Raw genomic sequence first — 19,117 nt, 5'->3', positions numbered from 1 at the left:
CTTTGCCTATCCCGAAGAGGCCTTGGACGCACATTTCCATGGACTTTATTTCGGATCTCCCTGTCTCTCAAAAAATGTCCGTCATCTGGGTTGTGTGTGATCGCTTTTCTAAAATGGTTCATCTGGTACCCTTGCCTAAGTTGCCTTCCTCCTCTGAGTTGGTCCCTCTGTTTTTTCAGAATGTGGTTCGTTTGCATGGGATTCCTGAGAACATCGTTTCTGACAGGGGATCCCAGTTTGTGTCTAGATTTTGGCGGACTTTCTGTGCTAAGATGGGCATTGATTTGTCCTTTTCGTCTGCATTCCATCCTCAGACGAATGGCCAGACTGAACGAACTAATCAGACCTTGGAAACTTATTTAAGGTGTTTTGTTTCTGCTGATCAGGATGACTGGGTTACCTTTTTGCCGCTGGCCGAGTTTGCCCTTAATAATCGGGCTAGTTCTGCTACCTTGGTTTCTCCTTTCTTTTGTAATTCGGGGTTTCATCCTCGTTTTTCCTCTGGTCAGGTGGAACCTTCTGATTGTCCTGGAGTGGACATGGTGGTGGATAGGTTGCATCGGATTTGGAGTCATGTGGTGGACAATTTGAAGTTGTCCCAGGAGAAGGCTCAGCAGTTTGCTAATCGCCGTCGCCGCGTGGGTCCTCGACTTCTTGTTGGTGACTTGGTGTGGTTGGCTTCTCGTTTTGTTCCTATGAAGGTCTCTTCTGCTAAGTTCAAGCCTCGGTTCATCGGTCCCTATAGGATCTTGGAAATTCTTAACCCTGTGTCGTTTCGTTTGGATCTCCCGGCATCGTTTGCTATTCATAATGTGTTTCATCGGTCGTTGTTGCGGAAGTATGAGGTACCTGTTGTTCCTTCTCTTGAGCCTCCTGCTCCAGTGCTGGTGGAGGGAGAATTGGAGTATGTTGTGGAGAAGATCTTGGATTCTCGTGTTTCCAGACGGAAACTCCAGTATTTGGTCAAGTGGAAGGGTTATGGTCAGGAGGATAATTCTTGGGTGGTTGCCTCGGATGTTCATGCTGATGATTTGGTTCGCGCTTTTCATAGGGCTCATCCTGGTCGCCCTGGTGGTTCTCGTGAGGGTTCGGTGACCCCTCCTCAAGGGGGGGTACTGTTGTGAGTTCTGTTTTTGGGCTCCCTCTGGTGGTTACTGATGGTACTGGGTGACTTGTCTTTCCTGGGTTTCTGGGTTCCACCTGTTCCATCAGCATATGGGAGTTTCCTATTTAACCTGGCTTTGCTGGCATTTCCTCGCCGGTTATCAATGTATCCAGTGTGTCTTGTTACCTCTGCTCCCTGCTCCTAGTACCTTCTGGACAAGCTAAGTTTGGATTTTTCTGTTTTGTGTTTTGCTTAATTTGGTTTTTAGTCCAGCCTGCAGATATGTGATTCTCTGCTGCTGGTTGCTCTAGTGGGCTGAAATTGCTTTTCATGTACAATGAGTTGGCACATGAGTTCAAGTAATTTCATGATGGTTTTTTGAAGGGTTTTTCGCTGACCGCGCAGTTCACTTTTGTTTCCTCTGCTATCTAGCTTTAGCGGGCCTCATTTTGCTGAAACTGTTTTCATACTACGTATGTGCTTTCCTCTCATTTCACCGTCATTATATGTGGGGGGCTGCTATTTGCTGTGGGGTATTTCTCTGGAGGCAAGAGAGGTCTGTGTTTCTTCTGATAGGGGAAGTTAGATCTTCGGCTGGAGCGAGACGTCTAGGATCATCGTAGGCACGTTCCCCGGCTACTTTTATTTGTGTGTTAGGTTCAGGGTCGCGGTCAGCTCAGGTTCCATCGCCCTAGAGCTTGTTTGTATCTGTGCTTGTCCTTTTTGTGATCCCCTGCCATTGGGATCATGACACAGAACCAGCCGAAGTACCATTCATGACCACCGGAGGGAGCCCGACAATAGAATTCACAACAGTACCCCCCCCTTGAGGAGGGGTCACCGAACCCTCACCAGAGCCCCCAGGCCGACCAGGATGAGCCAAATGAAAGGCACGAACCAGATCGGCAGCATGAACATCAGAGGCAAAAACCCAGGAATTATCTTCCTGACCATAACCCTTCCACTTGACCAGGTACTGGAGTTTCCGTCTCGAAACACGAGAATCCAAAATCTTCTCCACCACATACTCCAACTCCCCCTCAACTAACACCGGGGCAGGAGGATCAACGGATGGAACCACAGGCGCCACGTATCTCCGCAATAACGACCTATGGAACACATTATGGATGGCAAAAGAAGCAGGAAGGGCCAAACGAAATGACACAGGATTGATAACCTCAGAAATCTTATACGGACCAATGAAACGAGGCTTAAACTTAGGAGAGGAAACCTTCATAGGAACATAACGAGACGACAACCAAACCAAATCCCCAACACGAAGTCGGGGACCCACACAGCGCCGGCGGTTAGCGAAACGTTGAGCCTTCTCCTGGGACAATGTCAAATTGTCCACCACATGAGTCCAAATCTGCTGCAACCTATCCACCACAGTATCTACACCAGGACAGTCTGAAAACTCAACCTGCCCTGAAGAGAAACGAGGATGGAAACCAGAATTGCAGAAAAACGGCGAAACCAAAGTAGCCGAGCTGGCCCGATTATTAAGGGCGAACTCAGCCAACGGTAAAAAGGACACCCAATCATCCTGATCAGCAGAAACAAAGCATCTCAGATATGTTTCCAAAGTCTGATTAGTTCGTTCGGTTTGGCCATTTGTCTGAGGATGGAAAGCCGAGGAAAAAGACAAATCAATGCCCATCCTAGCACAAAAGGATCGCCAAAACCTTGAAACAAACTGGGAACCTCTGTCAGAAACGATGTTCTCCGGGATACCATGTAAACGAACCACATGCTGGAAAAATAATGGCACCAAATCAGAGGAGGAAGGCAATTTAGACAAAGGTACCAAATGGACCATCTTAGAAAAGCGATCACAAACCACCCAAATGACCGACATCTTTTGAGAGACGGGGAGATCCGAAATAAAATCCATAGAAATATGCGTCCAGGGCCTCTTCGGGACCGGCAAGGGCAAAAGCAACCCACTGGCACGAGAACAACAGGGCTTAGCCCGAGCACAAGTCCCACAGGACTGCACAAAAGAACGCACATCCCTTGACAAAGACGGCCACCAGAAGGATCTAGCCACCAAATCTCTGGTACCAAAGATTCCAGGATGCCCAGCCAACACAGAACAATGAATCTCAGAGATAACTCTACTATTCCATCTATCAGGGACAAACAGTTTCTCCGCTGGGCAATGGTCAGGTCTATCAGCCTGAAATTTTTGCAGCACCCGCCGCAAATCAGGGGAGATGGCAGACAAAATTACCCCCTCTTTGAGAATACCCGCCGGCTCAGGAACACCCGGAGAGTCAGGCACAAAACTCCTTGACAGGGCATCAGCCTTCACATTCTTAGAGCCCGGAAGGTACGAAACCACAAAATCAAAACGGGAGAAAAATAATGACCATCGAGCCTGTCTCGGATTCAACCGTTTGGCAGACTCAAGATAAGTCAAATTCTTGTGATCTGTCAAGACCACCAAGCGATGCTTGGCTCCTTCCAGCCAATGACGCCACTCCTCGAATGCCCACTTCATGGCCAACAATTCACGATTACCAACATCATAGTTACGCTCAGCAGGCGAAAACTTTCTAGAAAAGAAGGCACATGGCTTCATCACCGAGCCATCGGAACTTCTTTGCAACAAAACAGCCCCTGCTCCAATCTCAGAAGCATCAACCTCAACCTGAAACGGAAGCGAAACATCTGGCTGGCACAACAAAGGGGCAGAAGAAAAACGACGCTTCAACTCCTGAAAAGCCTCTACAGCCGCAGAAGACCAATTGACAACATCAGCACCTTTCTTGGTCAAATCAGTCAACGGTTTAGCAACAGTAGAAAAATTAGCGATGAAGCGCCGATAAAAATTAGCAAAGCCCAGGAACTTTTGCAGGCTCTTCATAGATGTCGGCTGAGTCTAATCGTAAATGGCCTGGACTTTAACAGGGTCCATCTCGATAGTAGAAGGGGAAAAAATGAACCCCAAAAATGAAACCTTCTGAACTCCAAAGAGACACTTTGACCCCTTCACAAACAAGGAATTTGCACGAAGGACCTGGAACACCATTCTGACCTGCTTCACATGAGACTCCCAATCATCCGAAAAGACCAAAATATCATCCAAATACACAATCAGGAATTTATCCAGGTACTCTCGGAAGATGTCATGCATAAAGGACTGAAATACTGATGGAGCATTGGAAAGCCCGAATGGCATAACCAGGTACTCAAAATGGCCCTCGGGCGTATTAAATGCTGTTTTCCATTCATCGCCTTGTTTAATACGCACAATATTATACGCCCCTCGAAGATCTATCTTGGTGAACTAACTAGCCCCTTTAATACGAGCAAACAAATCAGACAGCAACGGCAAAGGATACTGAAATTTGACTGTAATTTTATTAAGAAGGCGGTAATCAATGCAAGGTCTCAAAGAACCATCCTTCTTGGCCACAAAAAAGAACCCTGCTCCTAACGGTGATGACGACGGGCGAATATGGCCTTTCTCCAAGGATTCCTTTATATAACTCCGCATAGCGGCGTGTTCTGGCACAGATAAATTGAACAATCGGCCCTTAGGAAACTTACTACCAGGAATCAAATTAATTGCACAATCGCAATCCCTATGAGGAGGTAGGGCACTGGCTTTGGGCTCATCAAATACATCCCGGTAATCCGACAAAAACTCTGGAACTTCAGAAGGAGTGGAAGACGAAATAGACAAAAATGGAACATCACCATGTACCCCCTGGCAACCCCAGCTGGACACAGACATAGATTTCCAGTCCAATACTGGATTATGAACCTGTAGCCATGGCAACCCCAAAACGACCATATCATGCAGATTATGCAACACCAGAAAGCGGATATCCTCCTGATGTGCAGGAGCCATGCACATGGTCAATTGGGTCCAATACTAAGGCTTATTCTTGGCCAAAGGCGTAGCATCAATTCCTCTCAATGGAATAGGGTACTGCAAGGGCTCCAAGAAAAAACCACAGCGCCTAGCATACTCCAAGTCCATCAAATTCAGGGCAGCGCCTGAATCCACAAATGCCATAACAGAATAGGATGACAAAGAGGAAATTAGAGTAACGGACAATAGAAATTTAGACTGTACCGTACCAATGGTAGCAGACCTAGCAAACCGCTTAGTGCGCTTAGGACAAACGGAGATAGCATGAGTGGATTCACCACAGTAAAAACACAGCCCATTCCGACGTCTGTGTTCTTGCCGTTCAGCTCTGGTCAAAGTCCTATCACATTGCATAGGCTCAGGCCCATGCTCAGATAGTACCGCCAAATGGTGCACAGCTTTACGCTCACGCAAGCGTCGATCGATCTGAATGGCCAAGGACATAGACTCATTCAGACCAGCAGGCATGGGAAACCCCACCATGACATCCTTAAGGGCTTCAGAGAGACCCTTTCTGAAGATTGCTGCCAGGGCACATTCATTCCACTGAGTGAGCACAGACCACTTTCTAAACTTCTGACAATATATCTCCGCTTCATCCTGACCCTGACACAGAGCCAGCAAGATTTTCTCTGCCTGATCCACTGAATTAGGTTCGTCATAAAGCTATCCAAGCGCCAGGAAAAACGCATCAACATCACGCAATGCCGGATCTCCTGGCGCAAGGGAAAATGCCCAGTCTTGAGGGTCCCCACGTAACAAAGAAATAATGATCTTTACTTGTTGAACAGGGTCACCTGAGGAGCGAGGTTTCAAGGCAAGAAACAATTTACAATTATTTTTGAAATTCAAGAACTTAGATCTATCACCAAAAAACAAATCAGGAATAGGAATCTTAGGCTCTGACATCGGATCCTGAACCACAAAATCTTGAATGTTTTGTATCCTTGTAGTGAGATTATCCATCCAAGAGGACAGACCTTGAATGTCCATGTTTACACCAGTGTCCTGAACCACCCAGAGGTAAAGGGGAAAAGAGAGACAAAACACCCTGCAAAGAAAAAAAATGGTCTCAGAACTTCTCTTATCCCTCTATTGAGATGCATTAGTACTTTGGGCCACCTGTACTGTTATGACCTGATGGTCAGGACAATAATGTCACTGGTGGTTAAGAGCACACGGAATGACCTGATAGTTACTGATAATAAAGGACGAGCTCTGGGACGTGGGAACTCCGCTGACCGCAATCCCTAAACCTATCAACCACACTAGAAATAGCCGTGGATTGCGCCTAACGCTCCCTATGCAACTCGGCACAGCCTAAGAAACTAGCTAGCCCTGAAGATAGGAAAATAAAGCCTACCTTGCCTCAGAGAAATTCCCCAAAGGAAAAGGCAGCCCCCCACATATAATGACTGTGAGTAACGATGAAAATACAAACACAGAGATGAAATAGATTAAGCAAAGTGAGGCCCGACTTACTGAACAGACCGAGGATAGGAAAGGTTACTTTGCGGTCAGCACAAAAACCTACAAAAAGACCACGCAGAGGGCGCAAAAAGACTCACGGTGCGGAGGCGCTCCGTCTGCGTCCCAGAGCTTCCAGCAAGCAAGACAACAAATTAAATAGCAAGCTGGACAGAAAAATAGCAAACCAAAGAAATACAAGCTGGAACTTAGCTTCTGATGGGAAGACAGGTCACAAGAACGATCCAGGAGTGAACTAGACCAATACTCAAACATTGACAGGTGGCGTGGAGCAAAGATCTAAGTGGAGGCAAATAGAGCAGCAGCTAACGAATTAACCTCGTCACCTGTGAAAGGAAACTCAGAAACACCCACCAGAGGAAGTCCATGGACAGAACCAGCCGAAGTACCATTCATGACCACCGGAGGGAGCCCGACAACAGAATTCACAACAGGTCATGGCCCATCCCACCATCCCTTGCTTAGTGTCCCACTTGTCCTGCCCTGGTCCTACTTGCTGATGCTCTTCTGTTGGATCCACTGCTGTCCTCTTGCTGGGTCTCCTGCTGATGTTCTACATGTACGAGTATTGACTTTTGCTTTCTTAAGAAGTCTATACATTCAGTGTATGTTCTTTCACCAATGTCTTCTTCTGTTGCTCAATGATCTACTGACCTAAGGTGTTCTACTTACTGTTTGCCTCTTTCTTTGACATCGATCCATGTGATGATGGTACCTCTCTGTTTTCTTGCCATGGTGAGTCCACCTTGAGGTCAGCCATTGCTAACAGTGACTACTCATCGGGCTGCACCACGGGGATTCCCTGTGGGAAAGTCCACACATCTTTGTGGAAGTTCTGAGGTGAAGAACCTGCATTCTCTTATACTTTGCTTCCCTATTTTAGTCCAACACCAAGTCCGTAGCCGCCCAGTTGGTCCACACCAATTATGGGAAGCCTCATATCAAGAGACTATAGCTTTGGTAAAATCCGGTTGATTTTCTAGAGATGCCATCATTATACAGCAGGTTCTCTCACCGGGCTGATGCATCTTTACCTCTTTCCCACGGCCTCTCAATGGCATCAATACCTGTTGGTTGTATTTAATAATCTTTATTTTTATATAGCGCTAACATATTCCGCAGCGCTTTACAGTTTTTTTTGCACACATTATCATCACTGTCCCCGATGGGGCTCACAATCTAGATTCCCTATCAGTATGTCTTTGGAATGTGGGAGGAAACCGGAGTGCCCGGAGGAAACCCACGCAAACACGGAGAGAACATACAAACTCTTTGCAGATGTTGTCCTGGGTGGGATTCGAACCCAGGACCCCAGCGCTGCAAGGCTGCAGTGCTATCCACTGAGCCACCGTGCTGCCCAGTATTTGGTTACTCTCCAACCTTAGATGAATATTGAATCAAATAATTTGTAGAAGGAGCAATTTTAATAATAACCATTGGGTTAAATTGGAAATTCATAGTTCTAATACAAAATCGGCTGAATGGAGTTTGCAGCCCCGTCCTCACATACCCATGTAATGAATGTTCCTATGGTTATACTTTGAGTTTGGGTTCCTTATTACTGCACTGATTGTAATGGATTTGTGTATTTTTTCTTTATTCATAAAGCTACAAATTCAAGACTCTAAAGCATTGTGTGAGCGCCGGGGAACCCATCAACCCTCAAGTGATGAAGCAATGGAAAGCGAACACGGGGCTTGACTTATATGAAGGCTATGGCCAAACGGAGACTGTAAGTTGTAACTGGAGAAAACTTTATTAGAGGCAGCTAAGTACATTTTCTATGTGACTAGTGCTATGCTTAAAAAGATTTAAAGATGGTAGTACAGAATTCTGAATCTGTTGCTTTTTTTTTTTAGCCTTTATAGTTTTACATATCAATCTCATTGAACTATGCCCCCACAATCCAACATGTACGAGAGTGAATACGGTCCTATTTAGTTTTAAATATCAGAGTAAATGAATTGCATGCAGCTAACTACAGAAACTACTATTTAGGTCCTGGTATGTGGAACATTTAAAGGAATGAAGATAAAACCAGGCTCTATGGGAAAGGCTTCTCCAGCCTACGACGTCCAGGTATTTATGTTTCTACGGTAGTGTGAACATGGGATAATTGTAATATCCGTGTTGGTGCCTGTTTCCCCTGCGTCTGCTTTGGTGACAGGCATAAATACCCGACCACACACACACACCACAAAAATAATTATTGAGGGGTGCTAGGATGTGTATCACCGGATCAGTGCATAGAATAAATAAAATCCTAGAAGAATAGCACTACAAGAACAAGAAGTAAAAATTGTATGCTTTATTCAACCACAAATCACAATTAAAAAGATCATATATAGGGATGACATGCCACCCACCCCAACGCGCGTTTCGGCATAAGTGCCTTCTTCCGGGGGTATGGCATCTTGGGAAACAGTGAACTATTTGAATGGGAGAAGGGCCAATCCCGGCGCGAATAACTGAATCCCGCATCATAGCGGCGCATGCGCAGTCAGCGCATATCCGGAGCCAGGCAACAGCGAGGGCGTCATAGGAGGAGGGGGCCCGCGTCACTCGGACACACCCACACTGATCATGTGAGCAGGAACAAGGACGTCAGTCTCCCTGATCCAGGAAAGATGCCGTCAGTGATGCCCAGCAACGGAGAGCCGACGCACATGTGCTCTGAGCAGGTACAGTGGGGCAAAAAAGTATTTAGTCAGTCAGCAATAGTGCAAGTTCCACCACTTAAAAAGATGAGAGGCGTCTGTAATTTACATCATAGGTAGACCTCAACTATGGGAGACAAACTGAGAAAAAAAAAATCCAGAAAATCACATTGTCTGTTTTTTTAACATTTGATTTGCATATTATGGTGGAAAATAAGTATTTGGTCAGAAACAATCAAGATTTCTGGCTCTCACAGACCTGTAACTTCTTCTTTAAGAGTCTCCTCTTTCCTCCACTCATTACCTGTAGTAATGGCACCTGTTTAAACTTGTTATCAGTATAAAAAGACACCTGTGCACACCCTCAAACAGTCTGACTCCAAACTCCACTTTGGTGAAGACCAAAGAGCTGTCAAACGACACCAGAAACAAAATTGTAGCCCTGCACCAGGCTGGGAAGACTGAATCTGCAATAGCCAACCAGCTTGGAGTGAAGAAATCAACAGTGGGAGCAATAATTAGAAAATGGAAGACATACAAGACCACTGATAATCTCCCTCGATCTGGGGCTCCACGCAAAATCCCACCCCGTGGGGTCAGAATGATCACAAGAACGGTGAGCAAAAATCCCAGAACCACGCGGGGGGACCTAGTGAATGAACTGCAGAGAGCTGGGACCAATGTAACAAGGCCTACCATAAGTAACACACTACGCCACCATGGACTCAGATCCTGCAGTGCCAGACGTGTCCCACTGCTTAAGCCAGTACATGTCCGGGCCCGTCTGAAGTTTGCTAGAGAGCATTTGGATGATCCAGAGGAGTTTTGGGAGAATGTCCTATGGTCTGATGAAACCAAACTGGAACTGTTTGGTAGAAACACAACTTGTCGTGTTTGGAGGAAAAAGAATACTGAGTTGCATCCATCAAACACCATACCTACTGTAAAGCATGGTGGTGGAAACATCATGCTTTGGGGCTGTTTCTCTGCAAAGGGGCCAGGACGACTGATCCGGGTACATGAAAGAATGAATGGGGCCATGTATCGTGAGATTTTGAGTGCAAACCTCCTTCCATCAGCAAGGGCATTGAAGATGAAACGTGGCTGGGTCTTTCAACATGACAATGATCCAAAGCACACCACCAGGGCAACGAAGGAGTGGCTTTGTAAGAAGCATTTCAAGGTCCTGGAGTGGCCTAGCCAGTCTCCAGATCTCAACCCTATAGAAAATCTTTGGAGGGAATTGAAAGTCCGTGTTGCCAAGCGAAAAGCCAAAAACATCACTGCTCTAGAGGAGATCTGCATGGAGGAATGGGCCAACATACCAACAACAATGTGTGGCAACCTTGTGAAGACTTACAGAAAACGTTTGACCTCTGTCATTGCCAACAAAGGATATATTACAAAGTATTGAGATGAAATTTTGTTTCTGACCAAATACTTATTTTCCACCATAATATGCAAATAAAATGTTAAAAAAACAGACAATGTGATTTTCTGGATTTTTTTTTCTCAGTTTGTCTCCCATAGTTGAGGTCTACCTATGATGTAAATTACAGACGCCTCTCATCTTTTTAAGTGGTGGAACTTGCACTATTGCTGACTGACTAAATACTTTTTTGCCCCACTGTAATTGTGTTTAAAGCAACAACAATCATTAGGAGGAACTGACTAGGTGAATACATGAGTGAAAGGACATTGATATGAGCAGTGTATATGACAGTATAGTACCTTATGATGCAATAAAAGAAAAAAAGGGGAGTGGAAAAAGAGTGAAATGTGAAACAAAGAATTATTTATAAATAAATAATACTGAGAATATATAAATGAACAATATAGATGGCAAATATAAGCCAAATACTACTCAAAATGATAATAAATACACATTATTATACAGTGACATAAAATAAACCACATTAGAAGATAAGATAATTTCATGGAGTGCAGACGTCCTCAAAATGGTGTAGTCGCATGAAAAATCATCAAGCTAGACAAAAAGAAGGGACACAGGGATCCGCAGGAACTATAAAAAAATATGATGATGAAAAATCAATCTGGCAAGAATCAAATTTATACGGAAGAGGAATATTCAAATGATTGACATTTAATTCCTGAAAACAAGTTTGTAACTGACAAGAAGTACCTCGCCAGATCAAAAAATATCATCAATGTAGCGGGCCCAAAATAGGACCCGCTCCATTGATGAACTCTGATCTGACGAGAAAAGATCCCTCTCTCCTAAAGCCCCAGGAACAGATTAGCGTACGAGGGCGCACAAGTGGCACCCATAGCTGTCCCCTGGAGCTGTAGGTAGAAGGATCCATTAAAAAGAAAAAAAAACAAAACAAATTGTGGATCAAAAGAAATTGCAAAAGAATAATCAAAAAGTCAATATCACTGGGGGAGAGATTAATCATAGATAGAAAGTGCGAGACGGCTCTCAAACCATCCTGGTGGCGAATATTAGTATACAGTGACTCTACGTCACATGTGACTAAGAGCATATCTTCATCAACATGGACGGAATCAATTTGTTTAAGAAAATCAGAGGTGTCTTTAAGATAAAACGGAATAGTCTCCACCAGGAGCTTGAGTAAAAAATCAATATACCTCTCGATGATCTCGCTAAGCCCACCCACCCCAGAGATTATGGGCGTACCTGGGGGTGTCTGAGGATGCTTGTGGATCTTGGGTAGTAGATACAGGGTTGGAATGCAGTGATCCTTAGACAACAAAATCTCCCGGGCTTGAGTAGTAATCACACCATCAGAGATAGCCTTCTGTAAAATCGAGGAGAACTCTTCCCTGAATGATGTTAGAGGATTGAATGTTAATGTAACATGTATAGTGAGTATTTACTGCATGTTTGTACCTATGTACAATGCACTTGCACTTTTAGAGTGGTCTGCAGATATATATATTGTAAAGCTGCAGTAGCATTGTATGCAGTGAAGAAGCAGTGACCCACAAATTCAAACACAAAAGTCTCTTTTAATGTGTTTCTTCACAGCATTAAAGTCCAATTCACATAAATGCATATAACTTCAGTGGATATTATCAGTGACCAGTTTACACCAGTTCAAAGCAATACGTATCACATGGCTTTAGATTTGCGGTCCCTAAACAGGCCAGACTTCCTTTGTCCAGTTTCCCTGGGCGACCGCACTCCATCTCACAGTCTCTATACATCTCCATACACACAGCCTCATATGTTGCAGACACTACACACGCCAGCCCTCCTCTGACTAGTTCTCATGAGTGTCCTGCATCACTGTATCACAGTCTCTTTACAGACTCTTTACTCACACAGTCGTACACAGTTCAGGATATCCACCTGTTTGCAATCGTTGCATATGCTAGTCCTCTTTCAGGTACAGGACATCCACCTCGGGGCACAGGACTGTCCACATCCGACTCCTTCAGGCACAGGACATCCACCTCCGGGCACATGACTGTCCACATCTGACTCCTTCGGGCACAGGACATCCACCTCCGGGCACAGGACTGTCCACATCCGACTCCTTCAGGTACAGGACATCCACCTCCAGGCACAGGACTGTCCACATCCGAGACCAGTACCATGGACGACTTGCATCTCTGTGTACACTGTGGGTGCCAGGCTATTCAGCTGCCCTGGGTGCTGGCTCTGCTGGCCTCCATGCACTCTGCAGACCAGCACACACCAGACTGACACTGACGTGCACCTTGCACACCTGACCTGGCCAGACACCTGACACCCATACCCCTTACTGCAGGGTTTTTAAACACACACAAACCTGTGGCCTTCAGCCACCTGGAAAACCCGGACCGGAGATCCGTGACTCTCATGCACACCTATGGATTTCATCCATCTGCATGCACATTCTGGGGAGAACAAACAGCGTCCCCTAGCTGTATCAGAGGCCACAGTTTCACACAAAAATTTTATATATATATATATATATATATATATATATATATATATATATATATATATAGTTTTATCACTTACCTGTGGGTACCATGCTGTCATTTTTGTGGCAAATTCATTGTTATTTCATGTAATCCCTATATGTGATCTTTTTAATTGTGATTTGTGGTTGAATAAAGTATACAATTTTTACTTCTTGTTCTTGTAGTGCTATTGTTCTAGGATTTTATTTGGTGACAGGCAGTAACCCTGTTTTATTCCTGGGTCTTGTAGTTCCTCCCAACCTTGACTCCAGGCTTTTTATTTCTGACTTGTTAGTGTTTCTCCTTGTTGTCAGTTCTGCGCCAAGGTACGCTCTATTTAAACTCCTGAGAGTCAGTTTCCATTGCCAGTTATAGTGAATACTTTTCTGGTTATCTGCAGTCTGTTTACCCCTGTTTTGCCTGTATTTACTTTGTTCTGAAGTTGGCCCATTTTTTCATGATTCTCCAGCCTAAAAATTTTGCCTCTGACTTTGACTTCCTGGAATCGACCTCGCATGACTATACTCCTTGCCGCCAGCTTGCTCCACTGGCAAGTAGCTGACTCAATGGCCCCAACCCAGGGGACCTTGTGCAAATCCATATCATTGTACAAGGGTTAAAGGGTGAAGGCCAGAAAAACTTGCTCTAATCCTGTCCGTGGAAACCTTTTAACAGCTGCCAGGCTGCCACTAACAATGCCCCCATAAAAGTATAGCTGGCCCTGGAAACTGACTCTTAAAAGTTTAAACCCTTCACGACCTTAGACGTGTCGTGTTCCGACATTTGATGCGGGCTCCGGCACTGAGCCCGCATCTTTCCCTGCACATGATAGCTAGTTCTGATCAGCTGTCATGGGCCTCTAACAGCTGCGTCTGGATCTGCGATCCACCCGTGGCTGTTAACAAGTTAAATGCCGCTATCAATCACTGACAGTGGCACTTAACACGTGCTGATCGAAAAAGTGTCACAAGACCCGCCCATTGGCGCCCGTGTCACATCACCGCAGGGTGTCAATAGGTTGTCATGACAACAAAGGGTCTGTAGAAGGCCCCAGTGCCCGTGATTGTAATTCTCCTATCAACCCCTGCCCACGGTAGCCCTGCTGTGTGTAGCACAGGTGATCGGATGATCGCAGCTTCCAGTCTTCTCAGAGGACTAGTAAAGATGAAAAAAAAATTTAACTAAAAAAATAAACATAAAAGTGCAAATCACCCCCCTTTTGCCACATTCACATTGAAAAATTAAAAAATACACATATTTGGTATCGCTGCGTTCAGAAATGTCCGACCAATCAAAATATAAAGTAAATTAATCCAATAGGAAAACTACTTAATGAAAAATAAAAAAATAAAAAAGCCAGAATTACGTTTTTTTTTGGCCTCCGCAACATTGAACTAAAATACAATAACAGGCGATCAAAATTTTGTATCTACTCCAAAATGGTATTAATAAAAACGTCAGCTCAAGGTGCAAAAATAAGCCCTCACCCAGCCCCAGAGACTGAAAAATGGAGACGCTACGGGTCTCGGAAAATGGTGACCTTTTTTTCATCTCTTTAAATAAAAAGAACCTAGACGTTTGTTGTCTATGAACTCGTACTGACCTGGAGAATAATTATGCCAGGTAAGTTTTAGCATTTAGTGAACACGATAAATAGAACCCAAACAACGATTGTGGAATTGCACTTTTTTTCCCCATTTTCCAGTACACTATATGGTAAAATCAATGGTGTCATTCAAAAGTACAACTCGTCCAGCAAAAAAAACAAGCCCTCATACGGCCATATGGATGGAAAAATAAAAATGTTATAGCTCTGGAAAGAAAGGCAGCAAAAAACAAAAATGGAAAATCGCAAGGTGGTCATTGGGTTAAATAGAAAGCAGCCGGCATAGAAGCGAAAGGACTTGTTCTGTCGGTTACATTTCTTTATTCTATGCCTTTAATTTATATTATTTTACCATCCCAGGTAGTTGATGCTGATGGCAGTGTATTACCTCCAGATCAGGAAGGAGATATAGCAATCCGTATCGCACCTGAAAAACCTTTTTGTCTTTTTTCTCAATACACGGTAAGATTACTGACAGAACATGTCTCTGTTTGCCTTCGGAACCACTTTATTTATTGTCCTAATCCATCTTATATGAATAATGAAGCAACATTGCAAATAGTCATTGGTATCTCCATAGCAACAGACTACAAAGCCTTGTGTAGTCTGATTCTGCAGTCCATCTCCCTTCTATCTGTCCTTTACGGATTACATATAATGATAGGCTAGCAAGAAATAAGACAAAATTCATATATTCAATATTTGCATGTACTGCATTTTTTTTGTAGTGTGACTGCAGGATCAGACTACACAGGTTTGGCTTGTAGTCTGTTACCATGGCAACCTATATGTCTGAATAGAAGCTGTAATCGATAGGACATTTTTAATAGCATTTTTTTTTTGCACAGATTGCTCTATTTTTCATTGGAGCAGCACAAACAAGTTGGCTGCAAAGATCGACATATTGTATAAGGGGCACTTACAGTGATTTATTTTTTTAAGACATTTTAAATGTGGGTTTAGCTTCTGGAATCTGCATTTAAAGAACACAATTCAATACATAATGCAATGATTTAGCCTTTACAGATGATGTATAATATCCATTGGCAATAGGGCGACCCGGAGAAAACGGCCTCAACCCGAAGAGGAGATTTTTACCTTACAGGAGACAGAGGCATTAAGGATGAAGATGGCTATTTCTGGTTTGTTGGGAGATCAGATGACCTTATATTGTCTTCAGGGTAAATACTTTGTTTTTACACACAATGGATTGAAACGGTCTACCTGATAAATTGTCCCGAAGCATCCTATCAAAGATTGGGCTTTGTAAAAATTGATTGTAGTTAAGTGTTTGTCTTCAAGGGAATCTGCCAGTAGGATCAACCCCGTTAAGCCGTCTATATGGGCATGTAGGCCATAAGAAGTTGAATAAAATGATACCTTGATATCTGCAATCTGGTGTGTTTTTCCATAGAAATTCATATTTTTCTTAATATGTAAATGAGCTGTTAAGATCTATGAGCCAGACATAGATCTCCCTGAGAATCTGCCTCCAGGGCTTACTATAAATTAAAGGGGGCATTACTGGTGTGAGACATGTAATGACTGAAAGTCTGCTCTCCTGACCTACTTGTCTCACACTCTTGTCATTTATAATAATCTCTAGAGGCAGATTCTCAAATAGATCTATGTCCGGCCCATAGATCTTAACAGCTCATTTACATATCAAGAAAAACATGGATTTCTCTGGAATAAAACATCGGAGAGCAGATATGAAAGTATTACTTTATTCACTTTACAAGGACCAACATGCCCATATAGATGACTCATGAGGCTTGGTCCTACTGATACATTTCCTTTTAAAGCCAGAAAATTAAATTTATGCCCGCTATGGGCAGGCAAAGATTTTGTGCCATTTTTTGTCTTTGCACTTAGTAAAGTTGTTGGACTCTTGGTGGCCGTGACTTTCTATTAAATCCCACCAAGTTTTGAAGCCACATTTGTAAAATTCAAAAGATGAGTAGAAAGCCGCAAACGATAGCGCGAATATGACATTTCGTGCACCATGTGTTTTTAGTTATTTGCCCACAGATCATGTAGCAATAAAATAAGTCAAGGTACGTCCATCTTAAAATGAATAGTTTGTCTCTTAGCATATTGTTGTAGCATATTATCCCGGGTCACTGTAAGGCCCCATTCTGACCACCATACTTGGGATTCATTTCAGAAATATTATTCCAATGGGGCCATATAGGCCTTCATTACTGTCACAATGTTTCATACTGTGCACCAAATCACAGGCCTTAGGGTGGTGCAATAGTCTTTGTAATATAGAAGATATCGGTGAGCTTTGTTGCCAGAGTGTACAATATTTGGTAGTCTAAGACACACACCCTGCCTCATCATTAGTTTAGGATGCTTCCTAATGCCGCTCTGCTGCTTCTGATTGGCTGTTGTATATAAGCGCACGTTAATGACTTACTGAAGCAATTAATGGGGAGGCTTATTAATGGGGAGTTCTGAAGGGTCACTTTAAACAGTTTAATTTCTTCTTATCTGTTTAGATATCGTATTGGACCATTTGAAATAGAAAGTGCCTTAATAGAGCACCCGGCTGTGGCGGAATCTGCGGTGGTCAGCAGTCCGGACCCGATCAGAGGAGAGGTAGCTGTGGGCGAATGCTTGTCTCTAACACTGTAATATTTAATTTACAGTATTTGGAATGCAACAAGATTTGTAAGCTGAAAAAGAGTATTTATGGTGCTAAGTCTTAAAAGAAACCGGAATGAGGCCTAGAAAGAACAGAACACAGTACCTACAGTCAAATATGGTGGAGGTTTAAGGAACATCTTGAACTGATGCCTATATAAATCTGCAATACCAAGAGCAGATGCTAGTAAAAGAACATTGTGCAGAACAATTAAAACTATGAAAGGGAAACCGCTTTCACACTGCAGATTGCATATAGTATTAAATAGATGTCCTAGATGTGATGTGGCTTACTTTAAAAATCCATGTCAGAATACCTGCATGTTTTTTGTAAAGTTTCCCCAAGTCTAGCAAAAAGGAGCTCATTTCTCTTTTAGAAGCATACCTTCACATTGCTAACTTCTAACTTTCATTCTGTATATAAAGATTGTATCCTAAATCTACAAATGATTCTGTTTTATACCTAATACATATGTTTAATGTGCAGGTGGTGAAGGCTTTTGTTGTCTTGTCCCCTACATACGCTCGCCATGACCAGGAGACACTGACTAAAGAACTACAAGAACATGTAAAGAAGGTGACCGCCCCGTACAAGTACCCAAGGAAGGTAGGTAACTCCATGACACCAGCACCGTCGCTGAAGAAGCTGCTGAAACTTGTCCTAAATTATTCTTCTATTATTCATAGATTGAATTTGTTCAACAATTGCCAAAAACAGTCAGCGGGAAGATTCGGAGAAATGAGCTGAGAAATAAGGAATGGGGAAAAGCCTGAAGACTAGTTACCACAAGCAAAACTTACCATTACTAGTATACATAAAGTAGTCTTCTTCCAGATTCCTGACCACCTGTATGTGACCATCTGATTCCTGACAACTTGGGTTCTGAGGGACACCATCATAACATTTTTGGTTTACTAATTTCTGAGGTTTTTTTAATGACTACCCTTAAGGATTCAAGAGTCTGGTCTCTATGGATTCAAGATCTACAATCCAACGCTGCGTGGAATCTGGGTTGAGGATCACACTGATCTGGTCACTGCCCTGAAATGTGCTCACGTATTTTAAAGGGAACCTGTCACCTGAATTTGGCGGGATCGGTTTTTGGTCATATGGGCGGAGTTTTTGGGTGTTTGATTCACCCTTTCCTTACCTGCTGGCTGCATGCTGGCCGCAATATTGGATTGAAGTTCATTCTATGTCCTCCATAGTACACGCCTGTTTAGCCAGCGGGTAAGGAAAGGGTTAATCAAACACCCGAAAACTCCGCCCATATGACCGAAAACCGGTCCCGCCAAATTCAGGTGACAGGTTCCCTTTAATATGTTGGGTCCACCATCACTTCTACTGCCCTAATACCGGCCCTTAGGGGAATCCTCCTCTCCCTGATTTCCATTTTTATTATCCTCGTCCTTCATTGATTCCATATTGTTACACCTGGTTTACCTGCTACGCTATAGTTATCTTGTAATCTCAACATGAATATGTTTTACAAATATTTTTTCCCTTCACATTTTTTTATATATATTTTTCCTTTCAAATAAAAAGTTAAACACTTTAAAATTTAAAATTAATAAAAAAAGTGAAATACTTTAAAATTTAAAATTGGCGCGACCAATCAGCGAAGCGTGGTTTAAATCCCGTGTCAATTTGCGGCTGGACTGCGTCTGTCACTGATTTGTCGCTGGATGTCGGGAGTTCGGGGTGCAGGATATAGTACAGCCACGTAGTATATAGCACAGTCACGTAGTATATAGCACAGTCACGTAGTATACAGCAGCCACGTACTATATAGCAC

The 19,117-nt window shown here is 43.5% G+C and overlaps 1 protein-coding gene across 3 annotated transcripts in view; it reads left to right on the top strand.

Annotated features, from left to right (window-relative positions):
- The window catches only part of LOC138645131 (acyl-coenzyme A synthetase ACSM3, mitochondrial-like), a 59,618-nt gene extending 40,752 nt beyond the window's left edge, over positions 1-18,866 (top strand). For 2 of the 3 annotated variants that reach the window (XM_069734210.1, XM_069734211.1), the window contains 7 exons: positions 8,085-8,208; positions 8,475-8,555; positions 15,033-15,134; positions 15,726-15,853; positions 17,177-17,276; positions 17,809-17,928; positions 18,009-18,866. In XM_069734210.1, the coding sequence (XP_069590311.1) occupies positions 8,085-8,208; positions 8,475-8,555; positions 15,033-15,134; positions 15,726-15,853; positions 17,177-17,276; positions 17,809-17,928; positions 18,009-18,095 (742 nt within the window). In that variant the 3' untranslated portion in view covers positions 18,096-18,866. The remainder of the gene's footprint in view (positions 1-8,084; positions 8,209-8,474; positions 8,556-15,032; positions 15,135-15,725; positions 15,854-17,176; positions 17,277-17,808; positions 17,929-18,008) is intronic. The other variant, XR_011314711.1, reaches the window with a different exon arrangement.
- Positions 18,867-19,117: the final 251 nt, after the last annotated feature.

Source organism: Ranitomeya imitator, chromosome 7 (genome assembly GCF_032444005.1).
Source record: "Ranitomeya imitator isolate aRanImi1 chromosome 7, aRanImi1.pri, whole genome shotgun sequence".
Classification (NCBI taxonomy): Eukaryota; Metazoa; Chordata; class Amphibia; order Anura; family Dendrobatidae; genus Ranitomeya; species Ranitomeya imitator.
This window is presented reverse-complemented; position numbering and strand designations above follow the sequence as displayed.